This window comes from Rutidosis leptorrhynchoides, chromosome 3, assembly GCF_046630445.1.
Source record: "Rutidosis leptorrhynchoides isolate AG116_Rl617_1_P2 chromosome 3, CSIRO_AGI_Rlap_v1, whole genome shotgun sequence".
NCBI lineage: Eukaryota > Viridiplantae > Streptophyta > Magnoliopsida > Asterales > Asteraceae > Rutidosis > Rutidosis leptorrhynchoides.
The window spans coordinates 7696290-7715616 of record NC_092335.1 but is presented as its reverse complement, the minus strand read 5'-3'; the positions used below and the strand labels follow the sequence as shown (position 1 = coordinate 7715616).

The following is a 19327-nucleotide window of genomic DNA, read 5'->3' as shown; positions in this document are numbered from 1 at the left end:
GTTCGCCCTGCACTTCTACCACATTAATTACTTGAATTCCGCGCTGATTTTCTTTCTTATTCACCATCTTTACCCCCAGATTTTTCACTGTGGGAGCCTTTCGCTCAACCGCATTTGATGCATTTGAGGTGTTAGCTTCTGTAGGCATTATAATCGCATTTTCAGTGTTATGTGCGATTAAATGGTCCAGCTTGCCTTGCTCGTATGCTTCTGCAATGAATTCCGCCAAATCTCTGCAGCGATTGGTGTCATGACCATAATCGTCATGGAAAACACAAAACTTTGATCGATCGTGCCTGCTATTTTCTCCCAAAGGCTGCGGATCAGGAAAAGATTTAGCGACTCTTTCTTGTAACAAAATCTCCTTTGGTGTTTTTGTTAGCATCTGAATGATATTGAAAGATTCATTGTTCCACTTTCGGGTAGAATAGCGATCACGACGGCCATATCCATGGTTTTCATTTTGACCTTGAAACCTGTCATTCCGCAGGTATCCACCGCCGCCATTTCTCCGCGGAAAACCTGATCCGCGGTAATTATCACTGTTGCCATCACGAAAAGAGTCATTGTCATCTAGCCAACTCTTGTCTCTACCCCACCCACACGCAGGGGTTATACTGCTATCCTCTCCACCGCGGATATAATCATATGTTTCTTGTTGAATTTTTGCGAAAGTCGGCGGGACATCTCGTCGCAATCTTCGCACAAGAGTAGGATGTCGCTGTGGGTTAATAGCATGCAAAAAACCAGAAATTTTTTGATCTTCATTCAATCGTGGAATTTTTTGGCACTCGTAAATGTACCGCGTAAGTAATGCGCTCAAAGTTTCCTTGTTACTTTGCTTAATATCATGACATTCTATATGTGCCTTTTTCTGCGGTAAAAGATTTTGAAACTGCAGCAAAAAAAATTCGCGCAAATCGACAAAGCCAATGATACTGCGAGATTGCAGACTATGAAACCACTCCCTTGCTGACCCTTGCAAAGCCATGGGGAACACTCTACACGCAACTGGTTCATCTCAGTTATAGGTGCTTACCACCCCTTTAAAGCGTTGCAGAAAATCTAAGGGATCGGTTAAACCCGAATAGACTCCCAGAGTTGCCGGCACGATCGGCGGAGAAACAATTGGATAGTCAGAAATATGCTGGGCGAACTTGTCCGCAGCAGTAGTGATTTCTGTTGCCTTTTTTGTGCGAGTATCTGCATTCTCCGCACAAAACTTGGTAAGCATGTCTTGCAAAAAATTTAGCTGATCAAACTTATGTTGCATTGATTTTGGCGCAATGCTTTTGAAAGCATCCGCCAAAAAATTTTGGGCATTTTCTCTGCGAGCAGCATCAGATGCTTCACCCTCTTCCCCATAACGAGAGAAAGGTGTTGGTGGTCGCTTTCGCTTAACATGTGGATTTTTAACAAACTCTTCCACGCTGTCCGAATCATCAGAAAATTCGCTTTCTTCTCTTGGCGTCTTCGCCATTTTTGAGTTATATGCAGAATTCAAATGAATGCGATCTTCTGCATTATCACTATCGCTATCATTACACTCAAGAACTAAGCGATCAACTTGTGATCCTGAATCGTTCAATGGCCATAAGTAGGTGCGCGGTATGCGAGACTCACGACTGCACTTAGCATCTTTCTTAGCTTGCTCGATAGCAGTACCAACAATCTTGTCGGTTCGCAGACTAGATTTTCCAGATAAAACTTTTACTCGCTTCCCATCAGCGATTGTTTCATCGCGATTTTGCAGCAAAGTTCTGCGCAATGATCATTTTCTCAGCAGCGATTTCTGGCTGCGAATCACTAGCGTTGTTTACAGTGGATGTTTTAGCAATCGGTTCTTGAACCGATTTTCCCGCGGTTATACTAGCATTTGTTTGCAACGAAAATATCACGACGTTCTGCGAATCGCCAGGCAGTGCATCAGCATTCGCAGAAACGCCAGTTTGCTTTGCATTTGTCATCATAACTGTCAAGCAGATCAACGGATTGCGTATTCAAAAAACACCTGCAAATCATCACAACAAAAACACGATTGAAATTAAACCGACGAATTAATTATTTGATAGCACAAAACAAAAAATTTTGAGTTCAATTTGTAAAACGTGTCCCACGGATGGCGCCAATTGATCAATCCTTAATTAATAATGTTACTTAATTACGGATTGAGTGCAATAAGATTATAATGGAGGATGGAATGTTTGATGATTATTTTGGGTCCCGATGATCGTCTTTCACTTTAACTATCATGTGATCAACCACCCCGACCCGGTCTTGATTGTTAATTAGTATAATTCACCTTTGCGCGATGTAAAAATCCCTTGGGCAAGATCACAAGTGAAAATTACAAAGGCTTAGGCAAAATGGCAGAGAATCAACAACCCATAAATGAGAGGCCATGCTCCATATTTATAGTATTCGAGGTATCCGCGGTCTACGAGTCACTTAACTATCCGCGGAAACTCAGCGGATTAAACCGCAGTCATTTGCTAGTGCGAAAAGATAACTGTTATACCTATTTTCAGCGAACACTCCATAACCTTACATTATAGTTCGCGCAGTTCTGCTCTTGGCCTATAGCAAAAAAAATATACATATACAATGCTATGTATATGATCATTTAGCACGACCAAGGCAGCCTAACTATTGCGTTTAAACACCATATGGTTTCGATTTTTCCAAAGCATATAACCACATATCCACTCAATGGCTTGCCATAAAAATAAATAATGAAGTATAAATTAGTGACATACTTTTTTTTTTACAGAGATTGAGATCGCCCGAGGGGGACTAAACCACCCGTTGCGATCATCTCCCGTTTAGACTATGCTGATGCAGCGATAATAACCCCGCCCCCATCGCTGCCCGGGAGGAAACCTTGAAACCGATCCAAAGGCACGGCCAAGTAAAACCCCCTCCCCTTTACCCCCAAACGATATGGGAAATGTGTCATAGGTGGATACTTCATGGCAGGGATGAAATTGTGTTTTTAATATGTAGCCAACGGGGGTCGAACTCTTGACCTCCCCTAAAGGAAGCAGACCACCAACCGTTGGACCACATCACAACTTCTGAATATATATTTGTCAAGTAACATGTGTAACACATTTTGCTATAACTAATTATATAATATATAATATAATTCTAATTTGTTAAATCATTTTTAACGACATTTCAAATTTTTATAAAAGTATTATACAATTTCATAAGCGTCATCTAAATTAAATAAAATCGCTAACTACAAAACCTTTATACACGTTAACGATATTTTTTTAAAACGCCGGTTAAAAACCCGTTATTTAGAAGGCATATTAATTGTTTTAAGCACTCTCTAAATCACCACTAACAAAGTATTAACATAGACGTCTTATAACAAGTCTCTAAATTATAAGGGCTTATGATTTTTATGTTAACAACTCTAAGTATTAGTGATTAATTTTTTGAATGAGTATATACACAATTAAATATGTTTGATCGATAATGAATTATTTGTATGGCGTGCGTGTAAAGTGTAAACACACTGCTAGTTCGAACCTACAATATACAAAGTGATGTAACAAGAAGTCAAGAAGTATACAATTTATGTTTCTAATTAAAATATAAAATAAAATTTTGTCAATATAAAATAGTAGAGGGACTAAATGTGCATAATAACCCGAAACAATAGTGGGAGAAGATATGTCAAATCAGTTACAATAATGGCTAATTTTGTGGGTTTTAAATACAAACCGCGCTCCCACGCTCAATCAATTTAGAGTTAAAAGTCTAAATAAAACCCTAATTTACGAATGTATTTTTTTTTTTTGAAAAGCAAAAATATTATTATTATTATATGGAATATTACAATACAAGTCCCTATATGCTTTTATACAATGCTATAAACGAAACGGATCAGCTGAGAAAATATGGAATAATTATCTGAACTTATGATCGGGGGAGACGTAGACTAGATAACACTACGAGGGACGAACTTGCGTAAAAGAACAACAAGCGGGGAAGGAGGGGACAACCGTGCCGATCAAGCGACTACAAAGTTGACACACAACCAACCCATTTAATCTAACCCACATAGGCTATATAGAATAACGAAACCATCCCGATTTGAATTAAGTTATGTTAACCGACGCCTATGCGGTTTGAAGGAGGTGACACGTAAAATGACGGGTTGAGTAGCCATTGATGCCAATCGATAGGTGTTTTCTTCCGTGAACGATTTGAGATCCAGCTAAAGCTTTGAGATTGGATCTCGGAGATTATCACAGCGGGGTTCCATATTTTTCCGGAAAAAATCTTTAAGTTCCTATGTTTCCAAATAATGTAGCACGCAATCCATTTAGCAGCTTGCCATATTGAAGAACCAATGGAATTATGTGATATGCCTTGATCCGAGATGATGGCATCATTGATGTTAGAGATACTTATGTTGTTTTGATTCCACCAATCGAGAAATTGTATCCATATTGAAGATACTTTTTGACAATTTAACAACGCGTGATCAATGGTTTCAATTTGGTGCTCACATAAGGGACATAAGATGGTGTGAAGGTCAATTCCTTTTTTATCGAGTTCGCTTCTAACCGGGATTTTTTGTTGAACGGCCCTCCATGAGAAAATGAATATCTTTTGTGGAACGAATTTGTTTTGAGGTAGTGAAAGGTTTCTAGAGTTTGTGCCGTATTTAAGCTTATTGATCAGATTTGACAGTGCTGCTGAAGTGTAGATGCCGGATGTGTCAAGGGAACATTTCCATGAGTCGGGGCGATCTGAAATAATAACAGATGTTATTAGGTTGTTGAGCTCCGTGAGATAATCCTTTGCACGACCACTAGGAGGGCGGGACCAATCCCAATTACCGATCGAGGTAGAGTTAACGTTCATTATTCTATCAGCAACAGTTGCTTCTTTGCGGGATTCCAACATGAATAGTCTATGAAATGTATCTTTTAAGCACTCAGATCCGATCCATATATCATGCCAGAAGCTTATTGATGTGCCATTTCCTATGCGCTTTGAAATCGAGGATGTGAAGGTTGTGCCTATATTGTCAGCAACTTTTTCAGCTTTAATAATCTCTTTCCAAATGGTGCGACCTGAAATGTTCCTGCATAAAAAGTTAGTATCCAACCCTCCCCCCGGCCCATAAATGCTTTTGATTATTTTTACCCATAATGCATTATCTTCGTTTTTAAAACGCCACCACCATTTACAAAGTAATGATATGTTTTTAGCAAAGAGGGACCCCACGTTTAAACCCCCACAATCGTATGGCAAAATTATTTGGTCCCATTTGATCCAATTAATTTTATTATCGTTTGAAGATCCTCCCCAGAAGAATTTCCGTCTTTTAGATTCAAGTACCTTAAGGATAGCGGATGGTGCATGAAATAAGGAGAAGTAGTATAATGGGATACTACTAAGAATTGATTTGATGGTCGTAAGTCGACCTCCGAAAGAAATAGATTTAGCAGCCCAATCTGAAAGCCTTTTGTCGAATTTCTCAACAATCGGCTGCCACGAGGAGGCGTGAGATGTGGGTACACCAATAGGAAGTCCAAGATAGGAGAACGGGGTATGACCCGCAGAGCAGTTCATGTAGCAAGCCATTTGTTCGGTTTCGGTCGTAGATGTACCTATACCGTAAAGTTTGCTTTTACGGAAGTTAACTTTGAGGCCTGAAATATTTTCAAAACATTTTAGTAGTTTGGAGATATATTTGGCGTTTCTTTTATTCCATTCGCCGAAGAAGATTGTATCATCAGCATATTGGAGGTGTGTAATATTGAGATTGTCATGTCCGATCTTTAATCCTTGCAAATGACCATTGGCTAATGCTCTTTTGACAAGTATGTTAAGACCTTCAGCAACAATGATGAACAGGAATGGCGAAATGGGGTCACCTTGTCGAATTCCCCTTTCAGGGGAAAATTCTTTGGTGGGAGAGCCATTGATTAGTACAGAAATAGATGATGACCAAAGGCATGCCCGAATGAAACCAATCCATTTTGGACCAAAACCCATGAAGTGCATGGTTTTAAATAGAAAGTCCCACTCAATGCAGTCAAATGCCTTTTCGAAGTCAACTTTAAAGATTAAACCTTTTTGTTTTTTACGTTTTAATTCATCAATTATTTCGTTTGCAATTAGGACACTATCTAGGATATTTCGACCTTTGAGGAAAGCTGTTTGTTCACTACCAATGATTTTATGAATGACCATGGCAAGGCGATTGGAGAGTATTTTGGTGAGAATTTTATAGTAGCTACCTATTAGACAGATTGGGCGATATTCATTTAATCCGATTGGGTTGGGTTTTTTCGGGACTAATGTGAAGAAAGATGCATTACATCCTTTGGAGATTTCTGAGTTTTCCCAGAACCAATCTAGAGATTTAATGAGGTCGGTTTTAATCAGTTCCCAATGTTTTTTAAAGAATCTCATGTTGAAACCGTCCGGCCCAGGAGCTTTAGAGCTATCGCAATTACATATGGCTTCCCATATTTCTTTTTCGTTAAATTTAGCTTCTAGGAGTTGATTGTCCAAGGAAGAAATGTATTCAAGATGTGAAACATGATCGAAAGGGCATTCGTCACGTAAGTGTTTGGATCGGAAGATGTTGTTAAAATAGGAATATGCTTCTTGTTTTATTAGATTAGGATCTTCAGTCCATGTACCATTAACTGAAAGCCCGTGGATGTTGTTTTTACTTGTTCTTCTTTTGATATAGTTATGAAAGTATTTCGAATTTTCATCACCCTCAAGCGCCCATTTGATTCTAGATTTTTGTTTAAGCATGTTTGTTTTCTTTTTTTCTTTGACGATGTGATGCATTTTTTCATCGATCCATTTTTGTTTTTCAGTTTCGGATAAAGGTCTAGTTTCGGCGGTTTGTTCCCAATTATTACATTCAGTAAGATGATCACGTATTTGGGAGTCTAAGTTATCAAGTTGATTACTATGTTTTTTAAGTTCTAATTTAACGTTTTTTAGTTTGTTACGGAAAATGCAGTCAGGCCTATTCCCACTAATTGGGATCAACCAAGCCTTTTCTATGATGGTGTCGGCATCTTTTAAATCTAGCCATGTGTCAAAGACACGTATTGGCTTAGGGCCAGAATCGAGGAGGTTATTTCTTAGGATAATGGGACAGTGGTCAGAAAGGTCCCGATCAAGAGTTTTGGAGGATGTGTTGGGCCAGATAGTGAAGATGCCATCGGAAATGAGGAATCGGTCAAGTTTACTAAACTTCATTGTTTTTTCACAAATCCTTGTGAACCTTTTACCGCCTAAAGGAAGATCAATTAATCCAGAGTTATTTATAAAGTTATTAAAATTATCTGCCCAATTTTGATTATACTCTGTGTTCATGCGTTCTGTTTTGTTTCTTACTTCGTTGAAGTCACCAAAAACAATGTGTGGGATATTAAGGGAGTTAGTAAGGGATGAGAGTTCGCTCCAAAGTCTAAGTTTTTTTGAATGGGAATGGGGGCCATAAACATTAATGAAGGCAATTTCAGAGTCATGACCCGCCCACGTGCCACAAATTGCAAGAAAGAATTCACCCTCAATAGCATAGTTGAACGAAAAGATATTAGTATCCCAAATAGTTAGGATACCTCCGGAAGCACCATCCGAATCCTTTTGGACGAATTTAAAATCAGAATTACCCCAGAAAGATTCAATGGTGTTGTCACGTGTTTGGCCGCATTTGGTTTCCTGGAGGCCTAGAATTGATGGTTTTTCTTTATAGCAAATACGTTTAAGCCAGCTTATTTTACCCGTTTGTCCAATACCCCGAATATTAAGAGAAATCGTACACATGAGAAAAAACTTACAGAATCGATGTGACGGAGGTGGATTCATGGGTTGTTGCGACGAATCCCGATGCTTTTCCCGAATTCGAACGTATCCAAGCTTTTGCTAGAGGTAGAACCTTTCTTTTTAGTCTTTTTGTTATGTACCATGTCCATATGAGATCCCTTCGAGACGTAGGATGTGCTACCACCACCGTTAGACGAGGACTTACAACGTTTAGCCAGTTGAGAGATTCTAAGCTTTTGGCCACTTCTAGCTAGATGTTTGATGTAAAGCATATTGGATCTAGGTCTTTTAAAATCTGGGTTTTGAGAGGTGTTTTTTGACTTAATGATAGGTTTGGCGATGGTGCTAGAAATTTTTCTCTTTTTAGAAATTTCTTTACCCGTATAAAGTAAAGGTTCGAGGTTGAAAGGATCGGAATTTGTTTGTTGTGTAGCGTTAGGGGCAGGCATAAAATTTAATGGAGAGTTGGATTGAGGGTTTAAAGGGGTAGTACAGGGGGTGTCGTTTGTGGTATGGTGAGGGAGGGTTTCGGGAACAGAATCTGCATGTTCTTGTGTCACTATTGGTGAGCATAAATCATTTGTTAGAATGTGTTGAGGTGAGCTGTCCATATTAGATTTACCCGAGATGTGGCTAGGTGTAACAGGGGTATCATTTACATGATTCGATGGGCCGTTAATAACAGTGTTGGGCTGCGGGATTGCAAGGGTATCCTCTCTTGGTGGGCTTGGGGGGGTATTGGTGGTAATGGGCTGCGTGATTACAGTGGACTCCAAAGGGATGGTTTTTGGTTTTGGTTGATATGAGGTGGTATTATATGGCCTTGCTGTATTAAAATCAGGAATAGGAGGTGGTTCAATTGGATCAGTTTCATTCGATGGGCTAGTTTCTTTTGTAGAGCTAGTATTATTTAAAACAGTTTCGGGATTGGAAGGATTATGGGTGTGAGGGTTTGTGGTGTCAAAGTGGTTGATGGGTTTCGATATGCTAGGAGATTGGAGAGATTGGTTATCGGCATTATTATTAAAGGGACGAGTATCCATTCGTTTAGAGGAATTAGAGGAGGTTTGGTGAGGAGGCGTGGGATCGTGGTTGTTGTTACGGGTGGTCTTTTCAGCGTTTCCTTCAACTCGATTTTCACAATCCAAGTGGGACTCTTCGTCAGAAATGTGATCGTCCGAAAGAATTTCATCATCCCAATTCGACGAATTATCGATATCACCATAAGTGTTAAACATAGAAAAGTTTTGAACTTCAATGATGTAAGCCTTAGATTGATTGACGTCACCGGGGTTGATAATAACTTGGCCGTTTATCGGTGAGAAATTGTTTGTTTTGATAATTACCGAGCCATGCGATAAATCTTGGTTGTTCTCATTGGTTATAGAGCAATTAAACGTTTCAATTACCTCGCCCCAATTTTTTGCTATGTCAATGAATGTGGATTCTAACCAACAAGTAATAGGTACCCCGAATATGTTAACATAAACAAGTCTACCAGAGGTTTTGTAAATTTCGGGATCCCATGGGTTTATATCTTCAAGCCATTTCCATAATGGGTGTTCCGAATTGTTAATCAAGTCTAGGGCCGGGTTGGGTTCCTCAAATATAAGCATTAGATCATGCCCGCCCAGGTATTTGATAGTAAACCCACCAAGGTTTTCACTTTCACATATTTCACTAAAATATTCAAGGAATTCAAGATCTTTAACTTTGGCAATAACCGCTTGACCAAGTATTTGGATAAGATCATCATTAGAATTTACCTTAATCGAGGGGATGCCGTAGTTTGTAGCCTGCTTGTTTAGGACCACTTCTTTGAAATTCCTTTCGTCTACAGGTGAGTTAAATGCAACCTTAACATTGTTCCTAGAACCCGATTTTGCATTGTTAGGCTGTGGAGCTTGTTTCTTTCCTTCGGGATCACGGGCCTTGTATACTTTGAGTAAATTGTCACCCGCAACAATGAGACTTAGTCTCCTCGCAAGAGAATCTTTGTGGTAATCTGGAACGTCTAAGAATCTAACAAAACCAAACTTCCTTCCGTTTTTTAAGGTCTTCCTGGGGATGTAAACCTCGTGGATATTGCCATATTTTTTGAAAACATCCCATAAGTCCGTTGAACACCAGTGTTCGGGAAAGTTGTAGAAGAGGTATGAAGTAATTCTAGACTTGTCGATCGGTTTTGGCAATTGATTTGTTTTAGAATTATTCGCATCTGGAAAAGGCTTGCCATAACGATTGATAAGGTTGGTGGCTGATTCCCGTATTTTGAAGTTGTTGTATAATTGATTGTAGGATGAGTTTAACCTTGTCGAGTGATGATTGAGACCAGATTTGGATCGGACAAGGTGGGTTGGATTCTGATGGTTATTGTAATTAGGGTTAGGGTTTTTTGAAGGTGAGTTTTGCTTATTATGATCAATTTTAACCCAAATACCCTGATTGATAGGCTGATATCGGATATGCTTGTTATCAGCAAAGAAAGATTGTTTCGACTGGGATTGGTTGTTCGATGCTTTTGGTGTAAAAGGGGATGTCGGTATGTTTGACATGATAAAAGAGTATTTCAAATAGAATAGCACGTAGAAGAAGAAAACAAAAACAGAAATTAGAATCAAAAAGGAGAGAGCGTCATGACACCTTCTCTGAGATACTTAATTTCAACCTTATAAACCCTAGCATCAAAAACCCCAAATTACATTCTCCATCAATTAACTCTAATCAAAACCCAAACTTCATCATCATGAAAATTCACAGCCCTCATCGGAAATAGAACGGAATCATCAAAAATCGAACAGTATCACAATATATAATTGTTTAGTAATAATACTAATAATTAAGAATTATCTAAAACACGAATCAACAATCGACCTACTTATACGTTGAAATCAACAATAAAAGTATATATCAATCGGACACACGAATTAGTATTAATAACGAACGATCGATACGATTAGATGAGAATGATTAAGATGTATAATCTAATAAAATAATGAACAGACCTCCACGGTAGGATTGCCTCTGCTATCGAAGATCTGACGAGCGTGAACTGATTTGATGGTAGCCATGAGATTAAGATCTAACAATGAGAGATCTGAGATCTGAGATCATCGATCTGCAGTAAACTTTGCTTAATGAATGGGGAAAGCTTCATTGTGTTCCTTAAAGGTTAACAAATAAACACACATACATACATGTATAGTTGTTTATTAGTGTCTTACTTTTGATCTCCTAATTTACGAATGTATTAGGGTACAAGCCAATTTCTGGTCGAGTTTTTGTGGCGATTGAAGGTAATTTCTGTTTTAGTTTTTGTCTGTAATTTATGCGTTTGATACGTTAAGCATCTATATTTTTTTTTGTTTTAACCTACTAGTACAACTCTTCAGTAGTTTTGTGTAAATTAAAAACGCTGCCGGTCAGTGGCGGACTAAAAAAAAAAATTTCACCAGGGTGAATTTTTTTTTTTTAATGTAGGAATTTTTTTGACAGAACATGGAGGTTGTGAGACAAAATATAGAGTTTTTTGAGCAAAATTTGAAGATTTTTTTGGGCAAAATACTAATGTTTAAGGACAAAATATGAAGGGTTTGAGGTAAAAAAAAATTCACCAAAGGCAAAATCGAAAAATTAAAAAAATTTACACTAAAAATTGCAAATTCACACTGACCTGTTGTGAGACTCAGATAAATCAATTTTTGTGTAGATGTAATAAGGGTTCAAAAGATACAGTAGCTTTTTTGATACCTAACGGTTGCCGGTATATGGCGGTTAACTTTTACCGTATTGGTTGCATGATGTAATTTTTTATGGTTTTTCCTTTCGCTTCGATAGTTTGTGCTTAATGGTTCGATTATGTTTGTATGCTTACTCTCGCGATTCTAATTTACGTCTTATTAAAATTAGTTAATTAACTAGTGTAAATATAGTCGCTTAGTATACTTTTAGGTTATTTAGTTTAATAAAGTTGCAATTAAGTTTTTTTGAACCTAAAATTTTCGAAACTAATTTGTTAGATTACGTATGCTTAATTATGTTTTGGAAGTTTGAATTTGTATTTATGTGTTGATCTACACACGTTCATGCTTAACTGAATTTGCAATTAATTTTGTTAATGCAACCTCACATAATTAATTATCTACTGTTAATTATCAAAAAAGCTACTGTATCTTTGCTGCTGATAATTGATTATTGTTGTTGTATATCAATCATGCTAAATTCATTCTTTGCTGCGTTTTTACTTCTAACCTCTATTGTATGGTTATGTAGAACAAAAAATGGCAACAAAAAACATGAAAAGGGGAAAAACAGACGAAAGTTCGTCTTCTTCGGTCATTGCTGCAGAGAAAATGCCCGTTCTCCCTTTGGGTTTGTTTGTCCCACTCGAACGTAAAAAGGGTGTTCAATCCATAGCGTGGGAAGATTATGAATTTACAGTTCCCAAACCAATAATCAAAATGAAGCACATAGCACATGATTTCGTCCCTTTCGATATCGAGGTTCCAGTAAAACCACCTTTCAGAGTCCTTAGATTTGATCTGGATGTTGAAAAAATTAAGATTGAGGACTCTTCTAATGGCTTATTGTTGTGTCAAGGCCAAAAAAAAATGGTTGTACAAAACAGGCGTGCGATTGGTTACAAGTATTACGTATACAATCCTTCTATGAACCAGTACACAACGCTTCCTGATCCCGAGTATTATCTTAAGTCAAAGCATTTAGGTATGACTATAGCTTATGATCCTTCAAAATCACCTCACTACAAAATCATATTTGTTAGTAGCCAAGGTTCTGATATTCGGTTTGGCACGAGTTACTTGATTGAAATTTATTCCTCTGAAACTAAAACTTGCAAGCCTGTTTTCCCTTTTACACTTGATGAAGAGTATGATATATACTTTGGTGGTGGTGTTTATTGGAACAATGCCGTTCATTGGCATCACAAGTCGGGGTTTATTTTGTATTTCAATTTAGATAAAGAGGTTCTTGGTCATATCTTCTGCCCTTTTCATCTTCTTCGTGTGTCTCCTGAACTTTATTGTGGTTACATGTACGAGTCTCGGGGTCACTTGCTTGTTGTCGAAATCCCTCGTGCTCCTGATAATGTTAGATACAAAATTCACGAGTTGAAGAAAGATTATTCGGGTTGGATTATGAAATATCGTGTTGATCTTGAACAAGTTAGTAGATCTTTCCCTGAAATCGTATCCACTACGTATAGAGCTGCTGATGGTAGTGGTTTTTTTCACTATACGTTGTTATCTCTTGTGTTGGGTGAAAAAGATGAAGATTCTTTTTTGGTACTTGAAATACCTGGGAAAGCGATAAGATTCAATATCCTATCGAGGACGTGTCACAAGCTTCTTGATTTTACTGGAGATCCTAGGTCCATTCGCTCGTTCGACTTTGATGGAATATATGTTCATAAGCCAAACACCTTTCAATTTGCCGAGTCTCTTTGCAGTGTGTGACGTATCTACTGTTAGGTATGTTTTAGTTTACTGTTCCTTTTCTATTGATTGCATAGATGGCTTTGTTTTCTAGTTATTTGTTGTGTGCTTTGTAAGATTTGGAAATCTCTAGTCATCAATGAAAACTGATTACAAGATTTGCACTTTGTTTGAATGTGGAAGTGTTGTACTAATGAGGTAAATGGAACATATAAGAAAGAACGAGGCTAATAATCATGCTAGCTTCATTGTTGGAATTTGGGAATTGCTTATTGTTGTCCTTTTTAATTTTTAATATATAAAATTATAAATGTATAAATTATTACATGGCATGGGTTTTAGTAGCTTTGTAATCCTTTGTTCTGTCTTTGGGTAAATTATAAATTTGGTGTTTGGATCTATATGCTTAGTTTGATTTGTTCGAAATTCGAACGTGCAGCCCTTTTACGTTGATCTATGCCGGTGACCCTTAAACAACCATGACTTACTAGTATGTTTCAGTTCAATAAATCTTGCCTCGTGATTTATGTTTATACTGTATAATAGACAATGCTTTTCCAGAACGATCGTGAATCCCTTATAGTCACACGAATAAGAACATGTTGTCAGGTGCTGCTAATTATATCAAGTTTCTGTTGATTTGTGTTATAGTGTACTCTACAATTAAGTATTAGAATCGTTTTACAAATCTAAATGTCATTTTGTATAATATATTTCTTTGGGCTGTCTTTTTTCCTTCAGATCCGTCTATTGGATATATTCTTAATGGTTCATTTTGATTTTGATGCAGGGGGAGTTTCAGGTAGATGATCAAGTTCATGATGCTATTACATGCACTACGTGGAACTTGATTACTGCATCTAGACTTTTCATTATGTTATGTTAAACTGTTAATGTAATGCTACCCTATACTCGTATGGGGTTGAAGTATTTCAGTTTCTAGGTTTTTATGGTTGCGTTTTGAATTTGTTAAATACTTATAGCTTGGATTTATGAAATGTTATGTTTCAGTTTCTTAAACAGATTTTTGCATCTCTTGCTTCATACTATATGATTATCACTAATTAGTAATTAGTGTTTCTGCAATTAATTATAGAGATGAACAAGCAGGGACGGAGCATTCAAGGGGCAGGGGTGGGCCCCGGCCACCCCACAAAGATTTGGACTATATAGCAATTTTCTAATTCATAAGGGTTTAATATGTAAAATTTCACAATTGGTCATCCCATCCCATTGGGTAAATAAAACCAACGGGTAAAACCAAACGCATGGCTCTAGAAATTTAGTGTAGTGTTTCCCTTTCTTGTCTTCATATGCAACTCTTGTATTTTTTTTTCTAATCTATCGAAGAGATAGGTGGTGATTGAGTATATTTATTATTTATTAGTATTATATACAATTTATTATACTTATGCACTCCGTAATATGTTTGTTCAAACAGTTATATACTATTAGTGTTAGTCTTATAATTGATTTAGACATTTAGGTTATATATATATTTTTTAAATTATATATAATGCATATACATAATACATATAATATAGGTTTTATATTTATAATATATATATACTCGGGCCCCCTCGTGTTAGTTTTCAAGCTCCGTCCCTGTGAACAAGTAACAACTAATGTCCTCGTGATTGTGCTTCTTCTATAGTTTCGAGATTAAGTGTGTTTGTGTGTCTTAATTTTGCAGTTGTATGTTGTTGTGTTTATTGTTTAGCTCCTTACTAGTTTTCGTGTACTGTTTTTTTCTATTAATAAAAATTGCTTGCCTTTCAAAAAAAAAAAAAAAAAAAAACTAATCCTTTCTTTTCTCACACTTCATCATTGGCACATTTTTGCAATCAGTCAATCAGGCAACGGTTCCCACACCTCATTCTTGATAATACAAGTCCAACTTTTTTATATCTCCGGATCTGTTACCTTAGAAAACGACATCATCTTAACTTAACAGATCTATCTTTTCAAATGGTGTTCATAACATCATTATACTTTACAATGCATAACCACTACACAAGTACACGGTTTATATGGTTGAACTAGCCCGGTTCGGCCCGCGCGATGCGGCGGGTGCTTTCGGCCTGCAAGATACGCCAACCGTTTTTGAAAAATTGTCCGTTTTGAACGTAGTTAGTCTCGTTTTGTTCGAAAAATTATTTCAAGTTTAATGATGGTAGCGGTGAAAATTAACTCGCACCGAGTTGGAAGATAAGTCTAGCTTTATACCTTGTAACTTCATTTTTCTCATTTCTTTTTCGCATAAAAACCCATCTATATCCCACAGGTTTCACATCTTTAGGTGTGAGAATGATAGATCCGAAAACTTTTCTTTTATTGAGCGATTCAAATTCAGCTCGTATTGCTCCTTTCCAATGATCCCAATCATGTCTATTTTGACATTCCATGACAGATTTTGATTCAGGATCATCATCATTCATGATGTCATATGCAACATTATATGAAAATATCTCATCAAGATTTTTCATTTCATTTCGGTTCCATAATATTTTTGAATGTGCGTAATTGATTGAAATTTCCGAATTGACTTCATCAATCTCCTCTGCAGAAGGAGTATTGATTTGTGGTTCTTCTTGAACACTTTCTTTTACCTCATTATCAGCTGATTTTCTTTTTCGAGGATTTTTATCTTTGGAACCAATTGGTCTCCCACGTTTCTGGCGTGGCAAAGACTCAAGAGTGACATTATTGCCAGCTTTTGGATTTTCAATTCGAGCTGGAGCATTTGCTGCTGGTATATATGATTTAGTCACTCTTTTTGTATCTGTAAATGCATCAGGCAATTTATTCGCAAGTTCTTGCATATGCATTATTTTTTAAACTTCGGTCTGGCATTCTTTTGTGCGAGGATCAAGATACATTAATTGAGGTTCACACCATGAAACATCATTTTCTTTATTTTTTATTTCTCCCCCTAATCTGGAGAACAATGTTTCATTAAAGTGACAATCAGCAAAACGTGCTGTAAAAACATCACCCGTCATGGGTCCAATATATCTTATGATTGAAGATGTTTCATATCCAACATATATTCACATCCTTCTTTGAGGACCCATTTTAGTGCGTTGTGGTCGTGCGATAGGAACATAAACTGCACAACCAAATGTTCTAAGGTGGAAAATATTTGGTTGATGGCCAAAAGCAAGTTGCAAGGGAGAATATGTATGACTTGCACTTGGTCTAATGCGAATTAATGATGCAGCATGTAAAATTGTATGACCCCATACAGATAGTGGGAGTTTTGTTCTCATTATCAATGGTCTAGCTATTAACTGCAATCGTTTAATTAGTGATTCAGCTAAACCATTTTGTGTATGCACATGGGCAACAGGATGATCAACAACAATCCCAATAGACATGCAAAAATCATTAAATGCTTGAGATGTAAACTCACCAGCATTATCCAATCTCACCCTTTTAATAGTATAATCAGGGAAATGTGCTCTCAATTTAATAATTTGAGCAAGAAATTTTGCAAATGCCATGTTTCGACTTGATAATAGACAAACATGAGATCATCTACTAGATGCGTCTATTAGGACCATGAAATATCTGAATGGTCTACATGGTGGATGAATTGGTCCACATATATCACCTTGAATTCTTTCAAGAAACATTGGTGATTCTTTTTCAACCTTAAGAGGTGATGGTCTTATTATCAATTTTCCAATTGAGCATGATGTACATGGAATAATTGCATCATGAGGGATCTTTTGATCCGTCAATGGATGTCCATGTGTATTTTGAATTATTCTTTTCATCATTGTTGATCATGGGTGGCCTCATGCCCCAGAATGATCATTACAGGATCATATGCCTTTTCATTAACTACCATGTGTGTTTCTGGTACATTTATATATGTATAATGTAAACCAGAACTAAGTCTTGGTAGTTTTTCAATCACATGCTTCTTGTCAGTGATACTTAAATATTTATCATTTTCTGTAGTCACTGACTGATAATCATATCCATTTTGGTATATGTCAGAGAAGCTTAACAAATTTCTCTTTGACATGGGAGAAAATAAGGCATTTTTTATCAGAAAATTTGTACCATTTGGTAACATGAATTTTTCTTTTTCCATTCCTTTTATTAAATCCGCAGGACCTGATATAGTATGTACCGTTCCTTCTGTTGCTTTAAAATCAGTGAAATATTTTTATATTTGAGTATAGTGTGTGTGGTACCACTGTCTGCAATACAAAGATCCCCACCATTTGACTGATTTTGCACTCCAGTAGTGTACATCATGAACTTCAAAATATGAGAAACAAATAATGAGTACATAATTCATCAATATATTACATTCAAAAATATGTTATAAATGAAAGTACATAATAAGAAAACATATAGTAAAGTAGATATGGTATAGATCGTAAATCTACATCCATTTATTTGATATGGACATATAATAGAAAATTTATTCATTAAAGTAGTCACTTGTTGGCTCAGTGATTTTTGTATCAAGGTCATCCACAAGGTTTGCCTCTTTTTCTTTTCCTTTTAGGGATTCCTGATATTGATTAACAGAATATTGATTTGTTCGACAGTTTTTAGACCAATGGCCAATCTTACCACATCGATAACAAGAATCTTCTATATTCTTTGAAGAGCTTCCTTCAACATTATGATTTGTGGGATTATATGGTGGTTGAAATTTATAATTTTGTGGATTATTATTTCTTTGTCCACGACCATGATCACCGTAACCATTACGACCACGACCACCACCACGACCATTACCATAAGGGTGATTTCGAACATAGTTATGATTTTTATTATTGTTATGGTAATTTTCATGATGATGGTTTTGACCAATATGACCACGACCTCGCCCACGTCCTCGTCCAGGTGCATTTTTTTTTATTATTATTATTGTTAATGGCATTAGCTTCAGGAAATGCTAGCGCACCCGTAGGACGAGACTCTTGATTCTTCATCAGTAATTATTTATTCAGTTCTGCAACTAAGAGATAAGTTTGAAGTTTGGAAAAAGTTTTGTAATTCTGCAATCTTAAATTTTCTTGTATAGTAATGTTTGTAGAATGCATTGTGGAGAAAGTTTTCTCCATCATATCAGCATCACTTATTTCTTGACCACCGAATTGAAGCTTTGAACGGATCTTGAACATGGCCGAGCTGTATTCACTTACTTTTTTAAAGTCTTGGAACCTTAGATTTCTCCATTCTTCCCTCGCAGCTGGGAGTAATAATCGGTTCATAAATGCCGATTGTGTTTGATATTAAAAGATGAATTTTATGTGTGCATTTGAGGTTGAAAAGGCTCTTTTATAAGGTTTTTATAATGGGTAACGAGTCAAGACGAAACGCGAAAACGAGGATTAAAACGAGAAAAAAGCTCGAAAAAAGTACCCAGCCGCAAATTGCGGCTGGTGAGAGTAAATTGCGGCTGGCCTGAAATTAAAAGTTTGCTCAGGTCAGAAACTGGCATAAGGAGGCGCTTGGGTTTTTGCGGCTGGGCGTAAATTGCGGTTGGTGAGAGTAAATTGTGGCTGGGCGTATTTTTGGATAGAATTTAAAGCCGGATTTAAGGGATTTCAAGCTTGGGGAATACCCTACTTCATTCCTATATAAAGGAAACCCTAGGCTACGAATAAGACATCTTTTCCATCAGTTTAAGGAGCATCAAACACACAAAAACACACCATATATCATCATCAAATCAAGATTCAAGCTAGGTTTTAAGGAGTGTTCATCATGCAACTTCAAGAAGCAATCATGATCATCATCACCAACATGCTTGGCTAGTTTCTTTTACTTTATTCCTTCCATGAACAATTGATACATATATTCTTTTCATTCAAGTTTATGTGGTTTGTAATGTTATGAAACCTATGTCTTTTGAATTGTGATATTATAAACCAATTGTTTATTGATCAATGCAAGTATTATTGATTGTGATTATTGCAAGTTGAATTATAATGATTTAGCATTGTGTTCTTGATCCAACTTAGTGTTAATTAGATTAAGGATAAAGACATATTGTCTAGGTTGCATGATTCAATCCCAAGATA

The 19327-nt window shown here is 36.8% G+C and overlaps 1 protein-coding gene across 2 annotated transcripts; it reads left to right on the top strand.

Annotated features, from left to right (window-relative positions):
- The first annotated feature begins 3762 nt into the window (after window positions 1-3762).
- LOC139895698 (F-box protein At5g07610-like) lies at window positions 3763-14227 on the top strand. 2 transcript variants are annotated; one of them, XM_071878239.1, is made up of 4 exons: window positions 3763-3798; window positions 11074-11117; window positions 12094-13310; window positions 14065-14227. In XM_071878239.1, exon 3 carries the CDS (start codon window positions 12102-12104, stop codon window positions 13293-13295), a length of 1194 nt encoding a protein of 397 aa, XP_071734340.1. In that variant the 5' UTR covers window positions 3763-3798; window positions 11074-11117; window positions 12094-12101; the 3' UTR covers window positions 13296-13310; window positions 14065-14227. The 2 variants fall into 2 exon arrangements, with proteins under 2 accessions (XP_071734340.1, XP_071734341.1); XM_071878240.1 differs by lacking the exons at window positions 3763-3798; window positions 11074-11117 and adding an exon at window positions 11600-11623.
- The last annotated feature ends 5100 nt before the right edge of the window (window positions 14228-19327 follow it).